The 17,808-nt window shown below is 47.0% G+C and overlaps 1 protein-coding gene across 1 annotated transcript in view; it reads left to right on the top strand.

Moving 5' to 3' along the window:
* Window positions 1–5,809: 5,809 nt before the first annotated feature.
* The window catches only part of THOC3 (THO complex subunit 3), a 71,961-nt gene continuing 59,962 nt past the window's right edge, over window positions 5,810–17,808 (top strand). The window contains exon 1 of the mRNA XM_085618265.1: window positions 5,810–6,078. Within this exon, the coding sequence (XP_085474391.1) occupies window positions 5,899–6,078 (180 nt within the window). The 5' untranslated portion in view covers window positions 5,810–5,898. The remainder of the gene's footprint in view (window positions 6,079–17,808) is intronic.

Genomic DNA, 17,808 nt, shown 5'->3' with positions numbered 1-17,808 from the left:
CGGTCTCATTCAAAGGCAATTATACATGCATGTCTATAACATTGCAAGCACAGCAAAGGAAGACTCTCAGACAGTGAATTTTTTAACAAAAAGCAATCATGTATTAAATACAATTCATACAAAAGGACAGGGGTAGGGATTTTGAACCAATCTCCAAGGGAAGAAGGTTACAGTTATATCAGCACTGCACGCAGGATCAATTGGCAAAACACAATCCGAAATTGTACTTGGTGCTGGGAAGTGTACGTGACACATAAAGACAGCGACACAAGTGACAAAGTGAGGTCAGCAAGGGGACGGCGCAAAGTGAAGCGAAGGTGAATATATACAATATAATACAGTCGGCGATTCTAATCTTAATTTAAACAATGAAGTTCAATATAATCCATTTTTCATAGAACCATATGACAGGGTGTTGCCATCAATTAAGCTGACAAGTCGACGGCGGATTGTTAAAGTTTCAGACAGTGCTGGGGGAATAAGCGCATGGAAGTGTGCATCCAAGGAAAATTCAAACCGAATTCTGTCGGACTCGGGCTGATTCATACACCGGTTCTCTATTCATTAGAAACTCCGAAGCTTCGTGGATTTAATCGCACCCGGAATACGCTGCGTTTCCAGTTAGGAGCTCCGAAGCTCTGCGTTCTAGTCGCATCCGGAATACGCTTTAAGTCAGAGGTTGACTTCGGTTTGAATTTTCCTTGGATGCACACTTCCATCGCTTATTCCCCCAGCACTGTCTGAAACTTTAACAATCCGGTCCTGATGACGATCCCAATTCGTGTGGTTCGAAACGCCGTCGACTTGTCAGCTTAATTGATGGCAACACCCTGTCATATGGTTCTATGAAAAATGGATTATATTCAACTTCATTGTTTAAATTAAGATTAGAACCGCCGACTGTATTATATTGTATATATTCACCTTCACTTCACTTTGCGCCGTCCCCTTGCTGACCTCACTTTGTCACTTGTGTCGCTGTCTTTATGTGTCACGTACACTTCCCAGCACCAAGTACAATTTCGGATTGTGTTTTGCCAATTGATCCTGCGTGCAGTGCTGATATAACTGTAACCTTCTTCCCTTGAAGATTGGTTCAAAATCCCTACCCCTGTCCTTTTGTATGAATTGTATTTAATACATGATTGCTTTTTGTTAAAAAATTCACTGTCTGAGAGTCTTCCTTTGCTGTGCCGCCCTAGGTATTTCGGACCTGTCCTCCCTTACAAACTGTGAGTACAATACGGGCCAACCATGGTCCCGTCTAGACCCTCAATATCACATCGCTTTGACCATTTTTCTGTACTGTGCGTCAACGCGTTTACAAACTCCCCTCGCCATTCCTTCTCCATTAAGGGCAAGCGGAGAATCTTACGGCGTTCCATTTCCAGAGGCATAACAACCTCTATACTCAAGTGAGACTGTACTTTATGTTGTCTGTCATTTAGTTGTTGTTTGTCTTTCAATTTTAAACACGAGTGTCTGTCTGCTGAACTCTATGTCTACATATACCACCATGTAAACCTATTATTATGTAACTGCACACGCACCTGGCCACTTTAGCACATTAGCTACTAGTGTCTGTAATACTTGCACAGTCACAAGTTGATACGTACAATATGTGTTTGACTGCGCTATAGGCACGCACATAATGGATTACGAATATGTGCACCATGTGCCCCAATACTACAACAATTACACACTTACGGATACCGTGGGGCACATTGTAGCCACGCAAGCCTCTATAGTGTTCATGCACTCTCACAAAATCAGTTTGGCTCGATATCACTAGCCTTTTAGTCGAAAGGAGCATGCATTCAGCGTATATGCATGATTCACAACTGTTCCCCATATCTAAATTAATTCTTCATTTTCAGGTAATCTCGAACGGAGTTACTGTGAGTACCATATCACTACACTCACAGCACACTTTAGGGTGTGTGCTGATATTTACACGTGGCCTATACATTACTTTTACGGCCACTCATCAAAATCATTTTTAATTTTGGTTGGTCCTGACGAAAGCCTCTAGAACCATCAAGAAGGCTGAAACTAGTTGACCTCAGTTACTAGGGATATAAGGAAAATAACATTCCTATTACGTATCCCGCTAAAAAACTCTTTTTTACATTAGTCCTGGGACCCTTATAATTAAAGTTTTTCATAGGGCATCTCCCAGAGACTTTTTTAACTCTTAAATCACTTCACACATAGCACTTCACTTACTGCTCAAAACCCTGCTCCGCTGTATCTCAGGCGTTGTAGCACAACTGGATTGTGCTAGACAATCCAGTTGGGCCCCGATGATGAAGCATGCCACCTACCAGGTAGGTGGGTGAGGGGTTTCTTACACAGCAGTTGTGCTTTTTCTCTCCTTTCACGTTGTTTTCAACAATGACAGCAAAAAAAGTTTGCTTTGAGTCATGAAACTTGTCCATTTTGTTTGATCATATTGTTCAGGGGAAGAGGACAAGTTTTTCTTTTTCCTCGCTCTCTTTTTGTTCTTATTTATTTATTTAATTTACTTGCAATGTTATAGACATGCATGTATAATTGCCTTTGAATGAGACCGGTTGAGATCTCTGTTTGCTTTCTATTTCACTTACCCTAATCTCAACTAGGTTTATGGGTCTATGCTCCTGTATTTCTTTTACATGAGTGAGTGATTGGTCAGCGAGGAAAACTTTGACAGCGTTGACTTGGGAATCATTGGGGTCGTTCCAATGCAGGTTAAAGTCACCATGGAAAAGGTCATTGGAGTGGGGGGAGACCTTAGCAGTGATGATTTCCGAGAGGAGAACAGTGAAAGTGTCGTTCTTGTCTGGTGGGTGGTAGAAGATATGCAGTTTGCATAACTGAGTAGTGTTGTTGCTAATGGGAAAGAGCAAGAAATTCACAGGAGTCCGTGGGTTCTGCTTGGAGTTCTGTGACAAGGAGGTCTGAGCGGAAGATGCATGCAATGCCTCCCCCTTTTTTAATTTGTCTATCAAGTCTACTGATGTTATAGCTAGGTGGGACCAATAAATCAAGGTAAGGAGATGAGGAATCAATGAGCCACGACTCGGTTAGGATAGCTACATCCGTTTTATGGCTTAAAATGAGGGCGGCGATGTCCGAGACGTGTCTCGCAGCTGAACGACAGTTAATAAGGAGGCCAGAGAGTGGAGCATCGGTACGAGTGTTGTAAGAAGAGGACGGTAAATGAAGTTGTGTTAAGTTGTTGCTGTTTACCCCTCTATTACGGAGGGATGATGATCTATTGGTGTTGATTGCGATAGTGGGAATCAGGCAATTGACTTCCTTGCTAGGAGGACGGGGGCGTCGGGCAAGGTCATGTAGGATGTAAGGAGTGCTAGAGTTTCCTCCTCCGAAAGGTAGTTTGGAAGTTTGCGAGGGCGAGGGTGTCTGCTGGCCAGCGGCATGGGCTGGAGGGTGGGAATGGTGAGTGGGCGGAGGGCTGAGTTAAGGGAGGGCTTGAAGGTGGCGATAGTGTTCAGTGAGGAGAAGGATTTTCTTCAAATCAAATAGAGATTTCAGGATTTTCTTAACTATGATGGATGCTCTGGTGTTCAGGGTTTCAAAGTCCAGAGGTTTAGGTTGTGCTTGCGGGCAAGGGGGACGGGACATGGTTTGGGGGCATGAGCGGTCGGGCAGGCGGGGGAGCTCGACCCCCCTCTAGCTGGGAGGAGGGGGGAGAGGAGGGCTAGGCAAGCTCCGAGAGGAGGAGGTTCCGGAACTGTTGCGGGGAAAGTTGGGTGAGCTGGAGGTGAGGTGATTGTTAGTTGCTAGGCGAGGGGGCGAGGAGCGAGGATAGGAGGCGGGGGTGGTGGCAGAGACATATTGGTGGTTGCAGCGACTATGATGCCCTTGAAAGTAGGGAAGACTGGCTCCGTGAGTGTGCGGCAGAGTGAGTGCATCCAGCCACATGTTGTGTCAGTCTGAGGTTTTCCTAGGCTATCGAGGAGTGTAGCTGAGCTGGGGTAGGTCCGGTCTTCCACGTGGATGTTGAGGTTACCTAGGAAGATATAGGCTTTGGAATCAATGGTGAGAGGGCAGTAAAATCTGCAATGTTGTCGGTCAAGTTTCCTATTGGCCCAGTGGGACGGTAGACAAGGGTTCTGTTCAGAGTGAAATTTACAGTTTGAAGTGTAGGTATTGCATGAAGGAGGTTGCATTCTCTGTGGCAGTGGTGCAGCTGCATGTTTCTTTGAAAACAATTGTTATTTCTTATCCCAGTTTGTTTTAGCGGTACTGTTGTGTAATGTTGTATCCTGCCGGGATGGACATGGAGATGTCGGATGCCGATGCGGTGGTCAGCCACCTTTCTGTGATGCAGAAAAGGTCTGGGGCACTGTTGTCCAGTAGGTTTCTGATTTTCCTTGGTGTGTTTACTGAGCTAGCAGGTGTTGAGGAGTGCATGTTAGTATGTCTTGAGGTGCATGTTTGCTAGTGGGAGTCGGAGGTGTGCTGTACATAGACTGGGTGTGTGTGATGTGGGTGAAGCTAACGTGGTGGGTGTGTTACTGCACAAAAATGGAATTGGGTGCAAGCGAAGGCTCTTTCTCTGTTGTTCGGCATCCATGGTTGAGTGATCAGAGGGGCACTGCCGAGTTCCACTAGGGAGTGGATGATCTAGGGTTTGAGGCACTGGGCGCAGACAATGCTCAGGCAGGATTGCCTTTGGTGAACCAACTGCGCGTCCACCATTAAGTATATCCTGGGAGGGAGGAGAAGCGCTGGGGTGGTGGGAAGGGCTTAGTGAAAGCATGGCAAGGAACAGGTAAGGAACGGAGAGAGAAGGTGCTAATGGCTGGAGGCTTTCAAAAGGAGCGCGTGAAGGGCACAAGAGGAAGAAGGCAATTGTCTGAAGAACTTATTCTAAACATAGCTTAGAATGCACTGGGTTAGATTACAGTTTACCACATGGGACCACTTACAAATGGTTTATAATTATATAAGCTTTGTCTTCAAATGTGGCTTTGTGTGAACATATCTACAGATGTATGTTTATCTTTAGTTATACAAATACAAAGTCCAATTCAAACATTCTCAGCAAACAACGCTTTGCAATGAAAAGTATGTCTACAAATGAATGTTTGTTTCGAAAATGCAGTGTCTTTATTTCCGAGCCACCTCCTGACCCATTCAACGCCCCCTTTACAGATGCCAGTAAACACTCAAAGGGAAAGCTCGCCCCATACACTGGGCCAATGGAATTACGAAATTCTGCAGATGTGGTGTTTTCCACATAATTATGGATTTGCTTGCATTTTTCCACATAATCCATCATATGCTGATTAAAATCTGCAAATTTCAACAAAAAATGTGGTTTCTACCTGAAATGGATCAAAAGCTAGTAAAAATGTGGCAGCATGTGCCTCTGCACAGTGGCACCTTTGCAAAGGTTGACTGGTCTTCTTTCCTTTGCTTAGTGCTGTATTTGGGGGTTAAGATGGTAAACTGGTACTAGTGGGGTAAAATCTGGGCCCAGGGTTTCAATATGTGAAAATGAGAGTTAAAAAATACTATTACAAAATGCACCATGTTACGCACATCGTTTGCCTTTTCTTGCCGCATAATTTAGTCAACCATGCCGCATATTTGGATCCTACCCTGTCGCATAATTCCAGTGGCCCTGCCCCTGCCTACAAACAATTTTTATCCTTCGCAAAAAGACAGCGACACTGGCAGGCTCATTCCAGGTACGAACTCCCACCATGGCATCAATGAATAAGCGCATGCGCGCCCTTCGTTAGACAACCAGATTCGTCAGTTTTCTTATGACGCCTCGCGCGTGCGTACTGTCGTTACAGGTTGTTTAGGTAGTGACTGTCTGCGCACGCAGCTAAGGATACATCTTTACGCAGTCGTGGTAGCACGTTGTCCCCTGCTCTCGGCATGGCATCTCTATACACGCAAGAGATGCAGGAGTTCTTTAAAGCGAATAACAAGACGAGAGAGTTTCCAGCGCACACCGCCAAGGTTCACTCAGTCGCCTGGAGTTGCGACGGACGCCGCTTGGCATCCGGGTCTTTCGATAAGACGGCAAGTGTCTTCCTGCTGGAAAAAGACCGGCTGGTGAGTAGGGCACGTAGTAAGGGGGCGGGGCAAGATATTAACGTAGGTAGCCTCTCAAGGGAAGCGAATGAATACAAGGCTTGCTGGGTGGGTGTGTACTTTGTTGAAGAGGGGTGGTGGTAGCTTTTCTATCCTAGAACAAGACAAGGAATCTCATTCTAACTATACTGTGATTGCATTTATATGTGATTCTTACCTCTGGTAAGGTGTTTACGCTGGTTATAACTAGTGCAAAAAGGACAAATGAAGGACGAAATGCTGAATTAATCAAACATTTACCTCCAGTCACAGATCTGGGTTTAATTCATCGTTTTTTTTGTACACCACACCATTGCAGTTTAGATCCAGCCATATGCAAATCCATCTTTACCCTGTTTTGCATGGGAACAGTCCAGCCCGAACTGTCAGGCCAGGCCTTCCCTGGACCAGAAACAAGCATCCTGGGACTGGGTTCAGGTTAGGGTTAACACCCCTCATCAGCCAGGCTAGCCTTAATCTGGTGGTGTAGCAAGCACTGGACCCACGTCTCGGCATACATACCCTTCCCACTTAGGGTGACAAATGCAAAAAGAATAGATGCTGGACGGAATGTTGTTTAGGCCTGGTATTGGCCACAACCTCTTGAGCATATCATTTATTAAATTAATCTGGTTTTCTGGCAGCCCTCTTTATCCATTGCTCTGTTGTGGTTTCACTCACATTATTATTTCAACTACAAAATACAGCATGGGGCAGTGTGTGAGCCCACTTAAGCCATTGGCTAACTTCACTGTGAGAGCTGGTCTTCTGTTCTTTTTACAAAGAACACATCCACACAAGTATTTCCTTCCACTTCCAGTGAGTTGCTGTGGTAAAGTGTTCTTTGTGACACCCAAAAATATTTTTGCTTTTAGCCATTCTTTATTTTTGATATTGACGAGGGCTCCGCAGCATCTCAAATTGAATTTTAACAAAAACCATAACGAAACAAATTTTGACAGGACTAAAGGTGACCACCGAAATGGGTTTAGTGTTCCATGTAACTCTTTCATTCATCACCCTAGTGTATGGGGGAAATAAGAGAGGAATTCAATGTGATTTCTAGAGGTTGTGCAGTTTTTATAGAAGGCGAATAAGTGCATGTCATTTTGAAGTATTATCAAATAAGGAGAGAAGGGCATGCAGAGGTTGGGAGGTATTTGATGATTTTAAGTTTGTTTATGTTTCTTGCAGAGCTTTTGCAGTATTGTGGGAGGATGGTTGTCAAATCTTGTACAGTCCTAGAGCCTGATTATAAGTTGCTCATAATATTCCAACCCATGTGTAAACTCCTGTTTACGCTTGATTCCGAGTCTGAAGATATTTAACGCATCTGATGAATATCGGATGCCTTGAATAACTCAAGTTTCAGTTACATTTCGGCAGGTCGATCCTGCTGAAATGTAACAGGGGAAAACATTAGAAATGTGCAGTATTGAGCAGATTTTGGTGCGTCATACGACATCTGCCTGTTATTCCCTATGGAGTTGTAATAGGTGTTATTTATCAGGGACACTAAATAACGCCTTAACTCGTAATCAGGGCCTTAGTAGAGAGTATTTGGACATGAGATAGTGCATTTATTTAGCACATTTGATTAAACGGGGCTAGGAGAAAGGCAGATTTGTTGGCAGGTAATATTGGCTGTGTCCTTGCATGAGATTTTTGACAAGCTGCTGCGAACTATGTGTGCATCATTCTTGTTGTGTGTCTGAATTTCAGAAGAAAGCACATCACGGTGTTCATCGTTGTCAGGTTGGGAAAATCCAGTTCTTAACCATTCTTTTGCTGGGAGCAAACTTCATAATCTGGCAGCCTGTATGGCAAAAGCAGTGCCACCAATTGTTTTGTTTTCGTAAAGTGTGTCAATTGTCGCAGCGCAGGCCTAAAATATAGACTCCAAAGTTGAGAGAATTTTTCTTTTATTAATCTGTTGGAATATGGGGTGTTTACTGTTTATTGCCTTGTGCATGTTAAATAGTAGTTTGAGGATGTTCTTGTAACCAGTGGAGAGTCTTCAGGGCAGGGGAGATGTGTGTGTGTGTGTGTGTGTGTACCGTAACATGTAAAATTACTTTTCTGGATGAGTTCTTTGGAGATGTCTTAAGGTTTAGAGTAGAATCCCATGATGCAGTACATCTACATAATCAATTTTTGAGAGGATTAATGATGTTGCTGCTTGAGTCTTTTGTGGAAATCCATGATGTGGACAAATGGAATGAAAGATTTACAAGATACTGGCTGAGGCTTAAAAAACACCACTCCTGTCACAATCACCAAGGTTAATTCTTCCAATTTGCATTAGGTGCACATGAACTGAAAAGGCAGCCATTACACATCCCCCTAATTGAAGAATTCCAACTATTGTACAAAATATGGTCCAGCACTCTAACTTAGTATCCAGATCTTATACCGAGAGAATATTATATATTCTAAATATCATAGATTCTGAACATATCTCAATCAATTATGTAATGTAATCTTCAAAGAACATCACAAGGATCCACAGTTTCATTAATAAGTCATCCTTTATTGATGAATAATTTTCCAAGCATAGTTTTTCATTCATAGCACAACCAAAGCGTTTAGTTTTCTGCAAACTTCTTCAGGGCTTATCATTTCTTGCTTTCAGATAAAGTGCATTTCTCCTGTGAGTCATATACACTTCATATCCCATATATAGGCATAGTCGACAAATTCCATTTCCGAGTCAGATACTTCCCGACAAATGTCATGCTCTCAGCATTCACAAAGATGAGATTATAGTGCTGGACTATATTTTGTATAATGTCCCTTCAAAGACCCACACTCTACCCCCTGCCATCTATCTGATGGCAGCTGCAGTCAGTCATTTACAGCCCAATGTATCAATGGCCCTGGCACATCCAAGGAAAGCCTGTGTCCCACTTTCTCACCATAGTGTGTCGTGTTTCTTCCTGCCATTTAGGAGATGTCAGCAATAAACACATGCTGTCCGGTAAAAAGCAAAAGACATACAATTGATGGACTGAATGCAGAACAAATCAAAACATTCACCCCCAGTCAAGAGATCTGGGTTAAATCCATCTTTCTTTTGCTCACCATGCCACCCCAGTGTAGACCTGGCCATATGCAAATAAGTCTTGACCCTGTGCCTCATGGGAACAGTCCAGCCGAACTGCCAAGCCCTCCCTGGACCAGAAACAAGCATCCTAGGACCGGTTTCGGGGTTTCACCCCTCTTCAGCCAGGATAGCTTGATTCCAGTGGCACAGTGAGCCCAGGACCCATGTCTGGGCATACCTGGCGCACTTAGGGCGAGAAAGCAAAAGACACACAATTGATGGACGGAATGCAGAACAAATCAAAACCTTCACCCCCAGTCAAGAGATCTGGGTTAAATCCATCTTTCTTTTGCTCACCATGCCACCCCAGTTTAGACCTGGCCATATGCAAATCAGTCTTGACCCTGTGCCTCATGGGAACAGTCCAGCCCGAACTGCAAAGCCAGGTCCTCCCTGGACCAGAAACGGGCATCCTAGGACCGGTTTCGGGGTTTCACCCCTCTTCAGCCAGGATAGCTTGATTCCAGTGGCACAGTGAGCCCAGGACCCACGTCTGGGCATACCTAGCGCACTTAGGGCGAGAAAGCAAAAGACACACACTTGATGGACGGAATGGCAGTTCGGACTAGACTGTTCCCATTGGGCACAGGGTCAAGACTGATTTGCATATGGCTGGGTCCAAACTGAAATGGCATGGTGAGCAAAAAAACGATGGATTTAGGCCCAGATCTCTGTACTGGGGTGACTGTATGACATTGTTCTGCATTCTGTCCATCTATAGTTCTTTTTGCATTTGTCACCCCGAGTGGGATGGGTATGCTCAGACGTGAGTCCCGTGCTCTCCATGCCACTGGAATCAAGCTATGCTGGCTGAAGAGGGGTGAAACCCCGAAACCGGTCCTAGGATGCTTGTTCCAGACCAGGGAGGACCTGGCCTGGCAGTTCGGACTGGACTGTTCCCATTGGGCACAGGGTCAAGACTGATTTGCAAATGGCTGGGTCCAAACTGGAATGGCATGGTGAGCAAAAAAACGATGGATTTAGGCCCACATCTCTGTACTGGGGTGAATGTATGACATTGTTCTGCATTCTGTCCATCAATAGTTCTTTTTGCATTTGTCTGGAGAACGCAAGCATCTTGCACTCTGGTCCAGACTGTGGGCTTCCAAAACTGAACCTGCAGGCATTTATCACTCTTGCATGGCACACTGTCAGTCCTAGCACACTTGTATTTGTACAATGCATGAGATGTTGAGTTTCATGATCTCTGGCTCCTCGTGAGCCGCAGAACATTTCAGATGAATGGGCCAATAGGTTTGCATTCATGTCTTATAGGTAAAAAGGCCTGTTGCTATAGCTCACTAACACCCCATTGTGCTTCACGCATGAAACCCACAGCAGTTATGGTAGTCATCTGTCACTATAAAGGTGTGCTTGGTGCACCCCTTCTGGTTCAGAACATGTCCCAGAACCGAGCATTGTCAGAAACCAGGCCCAGGTCAATGCATGCACACTGAATTAGTGTGTCTCGCATGACACAAAATCAAAAATTTGGGTCATAGGTATATGCAGTTTGGGCAAGCTGGGCAGGGTCATGACTGCACATCATGCAGGGGACACTCCTGTCCACACACCAAGTGAATGCCTGGCTGGTCAGTCCTCAAGCCATTGTGTCTCTGTCCCCTGCATTGCTGTACTTGCAGCTCTCACGTGTTGCTAACCAGAGTGGCAGACCAACTTGTATTCTACACAGGGAAAGAGTCGTCTCACTACAGTTAAAATCATTGAAATCCGGAATCGAGCTTTTGCTCCAGATTTAAAGTTGGCGGGGGAGGCAATGCTGCTGCTTCCCTTACTTCAGCCAGTCAGTTGGCAGCTGAGCGCCTCAAATGAGAGACACAGTCACCCTTCTTTCTTTTAGGTCCTGCCTACCTTACACCTTGAGCTGTGTGGTTGTGAAAAGTTGTTGACTTTTATTGTCACTCTCATTTGCTGGCTTCTTATTGGAAGACTTGCCTTCCTCTTGTATTTGTCCCTCCCGTCGAGCAGATCCTCTTTATGATCCTTTTGACTGGCTGACTTGTATTCTTCCGCTGCACATTTAGGGAACTACTTTCTCAGTCTGCCATGAGGGTGCTACTCCCTCTTGTGTGCTGTTCTTCCTCTCCCCCAAATAACCATCTCCCTCGACTGTGTTGTTCCCCACACCTCCCATCTTGTCTGTAAATGCACAGCAACAGGGATATTTTTGTTTGGTATGACTGAAGAGCAGACTTTAAGGGCTATTTTTGCTTCACCTCCTTCATTCAACATAATGCATGAAAGCACAAACTGTGGCATATATAGACATTTATAGCACCAGGGGTTGGGCCTTTTGCCGTACTCACTCAGCTGGCATCTGAGGCAGCCGGTGTACCTGGCCTGACACCTCCTTGAGGTCCATAAATATGCTCCATGGGCTACTACAGGAGGACCAAATGACTGAAAAAGGCGGAAAGTAAACAAGACTGTGGGCAAGCGTTTCCCTGTACATTCTGACAATTCCTTATTTCTAAATTCTGTTCAGAGTTTCCTGAGTGAAATTTATTTGAAAAACAAACCATGACAGTTATAAAGATTTAAAAAATTGAATTCAATATATAGTTTTGAGAAACCATAAGATATGTTTGTTTTTCCTCCAGTGTTTCACTTTTTTAATCAATACTTTACAGACAAACAATAGCATCACCAACAGCTCGGCACTCACAATATCAATGTGAGACTTATTTTTTATTTTATTTTTTATTTTAAAGGGTTTATATAGTGCTGGCTGGACCCAGAGGTATCCGAGCGCTTTACAGGATAAGGATAGTATAAGGCATATAGAGTATAAAAGCATATGAAAGGTAGCGCAACAAAAATTTGAAATATACAAAGTACAAACAACATGAGCATTATACAAATCCAGATAAATAAACAGGGGCAGGAGCTATACATTTAAGTAATTAGGTAAATGGTGAAACAGGAGAACAGGGTATATATTACTGAACAAATATATCATGATAGATAAGAAATCGGGAGTAAGACACAGGCTAGGAACCCCAATAATAATTGAGGAGGTGGGTTTTGAGGTCTTTTTTGAAACTAGAATAGGAGGGATTACAGCGCAGGTTTTTTGGGAGGGCATTCCAGATAATAGGGACATTGCCAGAGAAGGAGTGAGATTGTGTAGCTTTCTTTTTATGCAGAGGTGAGATTAGGAGTAGGGTGTTGGTGCTTCTCAGAGGCCGAGTGGAGCCCGCAGTGTGGAGTTTTTTGAGAGGTAATGCGGAGTGTTTTGGTGGAGGACTTTATGAGTAATGCAGGCGGTTTTGTAGGCAGATCTGCCTTCGATAGGGAGCCATTTAAGAGATTTGAGAGCCGGGGATATATGATCGAAGCGTTTGCAGTCCGTGATGAGCCTGGCAGCAAGGTTAAGCACAGCTTTGATTGGAGCTAGGTGTACCTTGGGGATTCCATTAAGGATGGCATTACCATAATCAATACGTGACAGAACAAGCGACTGAACTACGAGTTTGAAATCATCGGTGGGTATGAATGGTTTGATTTTCTTGAGGTGACGGAGAGTGAAGAGGGTTCCTTTGGCAGAGTTTTTGATGTGAACATTAAGGGTTAGGGTGTTGTCGATAGTGATGCCAAGAGATTTGACGGAGTTGGACTGGGTGAGTGAGCAATTGAGTGCATTGAGGTCAGGGATCCATGATTGAACGGGTAGAGGGTTATTTTTAGGGGAGAAGAGTATGATTTCGGTTTTGTTAGGTTTGACTTTGAGATGATTGGAATGGAACCAGGTTTGTATCTTGGTAAGGGTGTTGTTCAGGTGTAAGATGTCAGCATGAGTTTTAATCATGTAATAGATTTGGGTGTCATCGGCGTAGAGGTGGTAATTTATGCCTGCTTGGTTAAGAATGAGAGTGAGGGGTTCCATAAAGAGACAGGAGTGGGGGTAGAGAGACCGTTTTGAATTTTGATTTGCTGAGTACGGTGTTGTAGATAAGAGATGAACCATTTGTAGGCGGTGCCATTAAGGCCGAAACGGGTCCTAAGCACATTAAGTAGGGCTGAATGGTTGACTGTATCGAATTCTGCGGAGAGATCAAGAAGTATAAGAAGGCAGGTCTCGCTATTGTCAAGTGATTGATAGATGTCATTTATGACATTGAGCATTGCCGTTTCGGTGCTGCAGCCTTTTCTGAAGCCAGATTGAAAGGGGTCGAGAAGGTTGAAATTTTCTGTGTGTTTGTCTAGTTGTAGTAGGACACATTTCTGATGGATACATCTGCCAGTGGATTCCTCACCTTGTGAATATCCCCTGCGCCAGCATTCCACGGAACTTTTCTTCCCCAGCATTCCACGTCGACGTGGGCGACGTCACAATACATCGGCTCCGCACGCGACTCCGTACGACGTCATCGGAGCCATAAGAAGCCCACGTCGGCGTGATGACGTCCGTTCCCTTTTTTCCGCGCCGTCGACGCGCAACGGTTTTTTCCTAGTGCTCTCTAGATACTTTGTAGTCTAGTGGTGTATTTTTGTTAAAATCGGTATGTCTTCGAAGAGGAAGTCGGGCTTTAAGCCCTGTAGGGAGTGCGGAGGCCTGATGTCCATGACGGATCCGCATCAGAACTGTTTATGGTGTCTCTCCTCTGATCATGACGTGGATGAGTGCGGGTGCTGTAGGAGCATGAATCCTAAAGCGCTGAAGGAGAGGAAGACCAAACTCTTCATGAAGAAGATCGGTGAGGAGAAGAGAGGGAGAAAAAAGGAGAAGTCCAGGCGAGAGTCTTCGACTTCGAGGTCGTCTAAGTCGAAGAAGCACCACAAGAAGAGGAAGCATTCTTCTCGGCGTCGGTCCTCGAAGTCTAAGAGGTCGAGGTCGGCTTCGCCTCGTCGACGTCAGAGCAAGGTCTTGTCTCCTTCGCCTTCTCCTGATAAGTCTTCGAAGTCTCCCTCGCCGAAGCGGACTCCAGCTCGTTCACCGGCGCCGTCCAAGGCTTCGACTCCGGGTCGGGTGGAATCTGATGTGCATTTGGATGAGCAGGAGCAGGAAGAGTCTGTTCCGGTGCCTGGTGACTCCGCGGCTCCGGTGGAGGATTCTGAGGAGCCGACGCCGGTGACTCCACAGGAGGATACAGGGGCAGTTCCTTATCCCCAATTCCCGGCTCCAGGTACGGATCCTTCGGGATTTCTGAATGCCATGTATGGCATTTTTCAGAGAGCATCCTTCCCATCCGGAGCACCAGCAGGTCCCGTGGGTCCGATGGCGTTTTCTCTGGGAGTGCCGCAGCAATACGCTCAGGCTCCTTTTCTGCCTTTTATGCCGATTGCGCCTTCTTGGCAGTTTCCGGCGCCGGTTGGGAATCCGGCTCGACCTCGGATGGATCGTCAATCTTCGGAGCCTTCTCTGACGCCGAGGCCGACTCCATCGACGCCGCACCCGGCGCCGCCGACTCCACCTGTGGCGCCTCCGACGCCGGTGCCTTTGGCTCCACCGACGCCGTGTTCGGCGTCGACGACGCCGGCTCCCCGGATCCGATCGAGGCGGGAGGCCCAAAGGGTTTTGGAGGAGGAAAGATATCGGGCTGAGGTGGAAGAAGGTGAAGTCGACTCTTCTTCGGATGAGTTTGGAGGTATAGAGGTAGCAAGTGGTTTGGATACCACCCCGGAGTGGGAGCATGCTTCTGCAAGGTCTTCTCCACCACAGGAATTGGCGCCCTACCACGTTGTGATCAAGAAGGCCGCGGAGTTGTTAGATCTGCAGCTGCCCTCTGTGGAACACAAGTCCAACCTGCTTACAGAGGTTTTGCACTCTCCGACGTCGGCTTCGGAGCCTTTGTTACCTTTCAATGAGGCTCTCTTGGAGCCATGTTGGAGGTGTGGAAGAAGCCTCTATCAGCTCCGGCAGTTTGCAGACAGGTGGCAAGGAGGTACAGGGTTGCGCCAGGAGACACGGAATTTTTATCCACGCATCCTTCTCCGGAGAGCCTAGTGGTGCAGGCTTCATGTTCTAAACATGCTTCGGGTGCTTTCCCCCAATCTCCTGCTGATAGGGAGTCAAAGAAAGTTGATCAGGCGGCCAAAAAGACATTCTCCTCAGGAAGTATGGCGTTGAAGTCATCAAATGCCACATGCTTGCTGGGGCGTTATGTTCATGCCCTGATGGACTCTATAAAAACTTTGGCCCCTAAGTTACCTGAGGGGGATAAGTCGTCCTTCATGGAGGTTGTGGCGGACACTCAGGCAGCTGCCAGGCAGGTGATCCAGTCTGGGCTGGATACGGCGGACTCGGTGGCGAGGATTATGGGGTCGTCCATTGCCGCAAGGAGACAGGCTTGGCTCTGTTCCTCAGGTTTTTCTGCAGATGTCCAGGCCACGCTGGTAGATCTGCCCTTTGACGGACAAAAGTTGTTTGGGGAGAAGGCAGATTCTGCCCTTCAACGTTTTAAGGACAGTAGGTTGACGGCGAAGTCCTTGGGTCTGCAGGCTCCTGCTAAAAGTTCAACTTTCCGTAAGGCTAGGGGATTCGGAAGATCATCCTTTCGCTCCTTCCGACAGCCACAACAGCAGCAGCAACAACAGCAGCAGAATCCCCTCTATCGCTCCTATAGAGGGAAGCATAGGGGTCGGAGAGGTTCTGGTCGCAACCCCTCTTCTTCCTCCTCCTCCTCTGCTCCAAATGAGGCTTCAGGGAAGCAGCCCTAGATCCCCCTTCCCGGATCATGTAAGACCTGTGGGGGGGTCGGGTGTCCTACTTTCTACGGGGTTGGAAATCTGTTACAACCGACCTTTGGGTTTTGAACCTCGTAGAGACTGGGTACGCCCTTCCCTTTCGGGAGTTTCCTCCCCCTTACCCTCCTTGCCAAGGTTATTGCTCGGAGAACCACCTGCTTCTCCTGCAGAAAGAAGTTCTAGCCTTGTTTCAGAAGGGCGCAATAGAGGTGGTTCCGGAGCAGGAAAGAGGTCAGGGATGCTACTCCCGGTATTTCCTGATCCCCAAGAAGGACGGCAGATTGCGTCCGATTCTGGACCTCAGAATCTTGAATTTTTACCTGAAACAGGAGAAGTTCAAGATGCTGACCCTTGCGCAGGTTCTTCAAGCGTTGCAGCAAGGAGACTGGATGGTGTCGCTCGACTTGCAGGACGCGTACTTCCATGTCCCAATCCTGAAGTCGCACAGGAAGTATCTCCGTTTTACGGTTGGGTCGCAACATTATCAGTTTGCGGTCCTCCCGTTTGGTCTTACTACTGCACCTCGAGTCTTCACAAAGGTGATGGCAGTGGTGGCTGCTCATCTCAGGAGGTCGGGGATTCCGGTTTTTCCCTACCTGGACGACTGGCTTCTGAAGGCAGAGTCCCCGGAGATGGTGCAGCGTCATCTGCAGGTGACAGCTCAGCTGTTGTTCGACTTGGGTTTTTCGATCAATGTGCCCAAATCTCACCTGGTGCCCTCTCAACGCAACCTGTTTATAGGGGCAGTACTGGACACTACTGTGTGTCGAGCATTCCCTCCTCCTCAAAGGATTCTCGACATTCAGGAGATGGTCCCTTTATTCCACAGTGGAGCGGTTGTTCCAGTTCTGAAGGTCCTTCGCCTGCTCGGTCTGTTCGCTTCCTGCATTCTGTTGGTCAACCATGCACGCTGGCACATGAGGGCGCTCCAGTGGTGCCTCCGCAAGCAGTGGTATCAGCACAACGGGGATCTCGGGGAGTCGATCAAGATCTCCGGAGAAGCTGCAGCGGATCTATCTTGGTGGAGCGTGGAGGGCAATCTGTCCCAAGGAAAGCCTTTCCATCTACCTCCATCGGTGGCCACAGTGATAACGGATGCCTCCACCCTAGGGTGGGGAGCTCATCTGGGGGATCTGGAGATCAAGGGTCTTTGGTCTCCAGAGGAAAGGTTGCTTCATATCAACCTTCTGGAATTGCGGGCGATTCGTTTGGCACTCAAGGCCTTCCTCCCTTCCCTTCGCGGTCAGTCAGTTCAAGTCCTGACGGACAACACGACCGCGATGTGGTATATAAACAAACAGGGAGGAGTAGGGTCTCTTTGTCTCTGCAGAGAGGCCTTACGACTATGGTCCTGGGCTCAGGACCATCAGATTTGTCTGATGGCAAATCATCTGGCCGGGGTGCTGAACGTGCGTGCGGACAGTCTCAGTCGGCAGTTCTCCGCCGACCACGAGTGGAGGCTCCATCCGGAGGTGGTTCGTCACGTCTTTCGGACGTGGGGGACACCTTGGGTGGACCTGTTTGCCACCCGAGAGAACGCGCACTGCCCGTCATTCTGCAGTCTCCAGTATCCGATGCAGGGGGCGTTGGGGGACGCGTTTCAGTTGAGTTGGGGCTTGCAACTCCTTTACGCGTTTCCTCCCATACCCTTGATTCCTCGGGTTCTGAGGAAGATTCGCCAAGACCGGGCCCAAGTTATTTTGGTCGCCCCGGATTGGCCAAGAAGGGTGTGGTATACAGATCTTCTCCACCTCTCCTCGTGCCCTCCGCTCCGTCTCCCTCTGAGGGCAGACCTCCTCTCGCAGTCGGAGAGGCAGGTTCTACACCCCCACCTCCAGAGCTTACACCTTCATGCCTGGAGATTGAACGGGGCAACCTGAGTTCCTTCTCTCTCCCACCTG

The sequence above is a fragment of the Triturus cristatus genome, chromosome 7 (genome assembly GCF_964204655.1).
Source record: "Triturus cristatus chromosome 7, aTriCri1.1, whole genome shotgun sequence".
Lineage (NCBI taxonomy): Eukaryota > Metazoa > Chordata > Amphibia > Caudata > Salamandridae > Triturus > Triturus cristatus.
The sequence above is the reverse complement of the archived record's forward strand: the minus strand, read 5'-3'. Positions and strand labels throughout refer to the sequence as shown.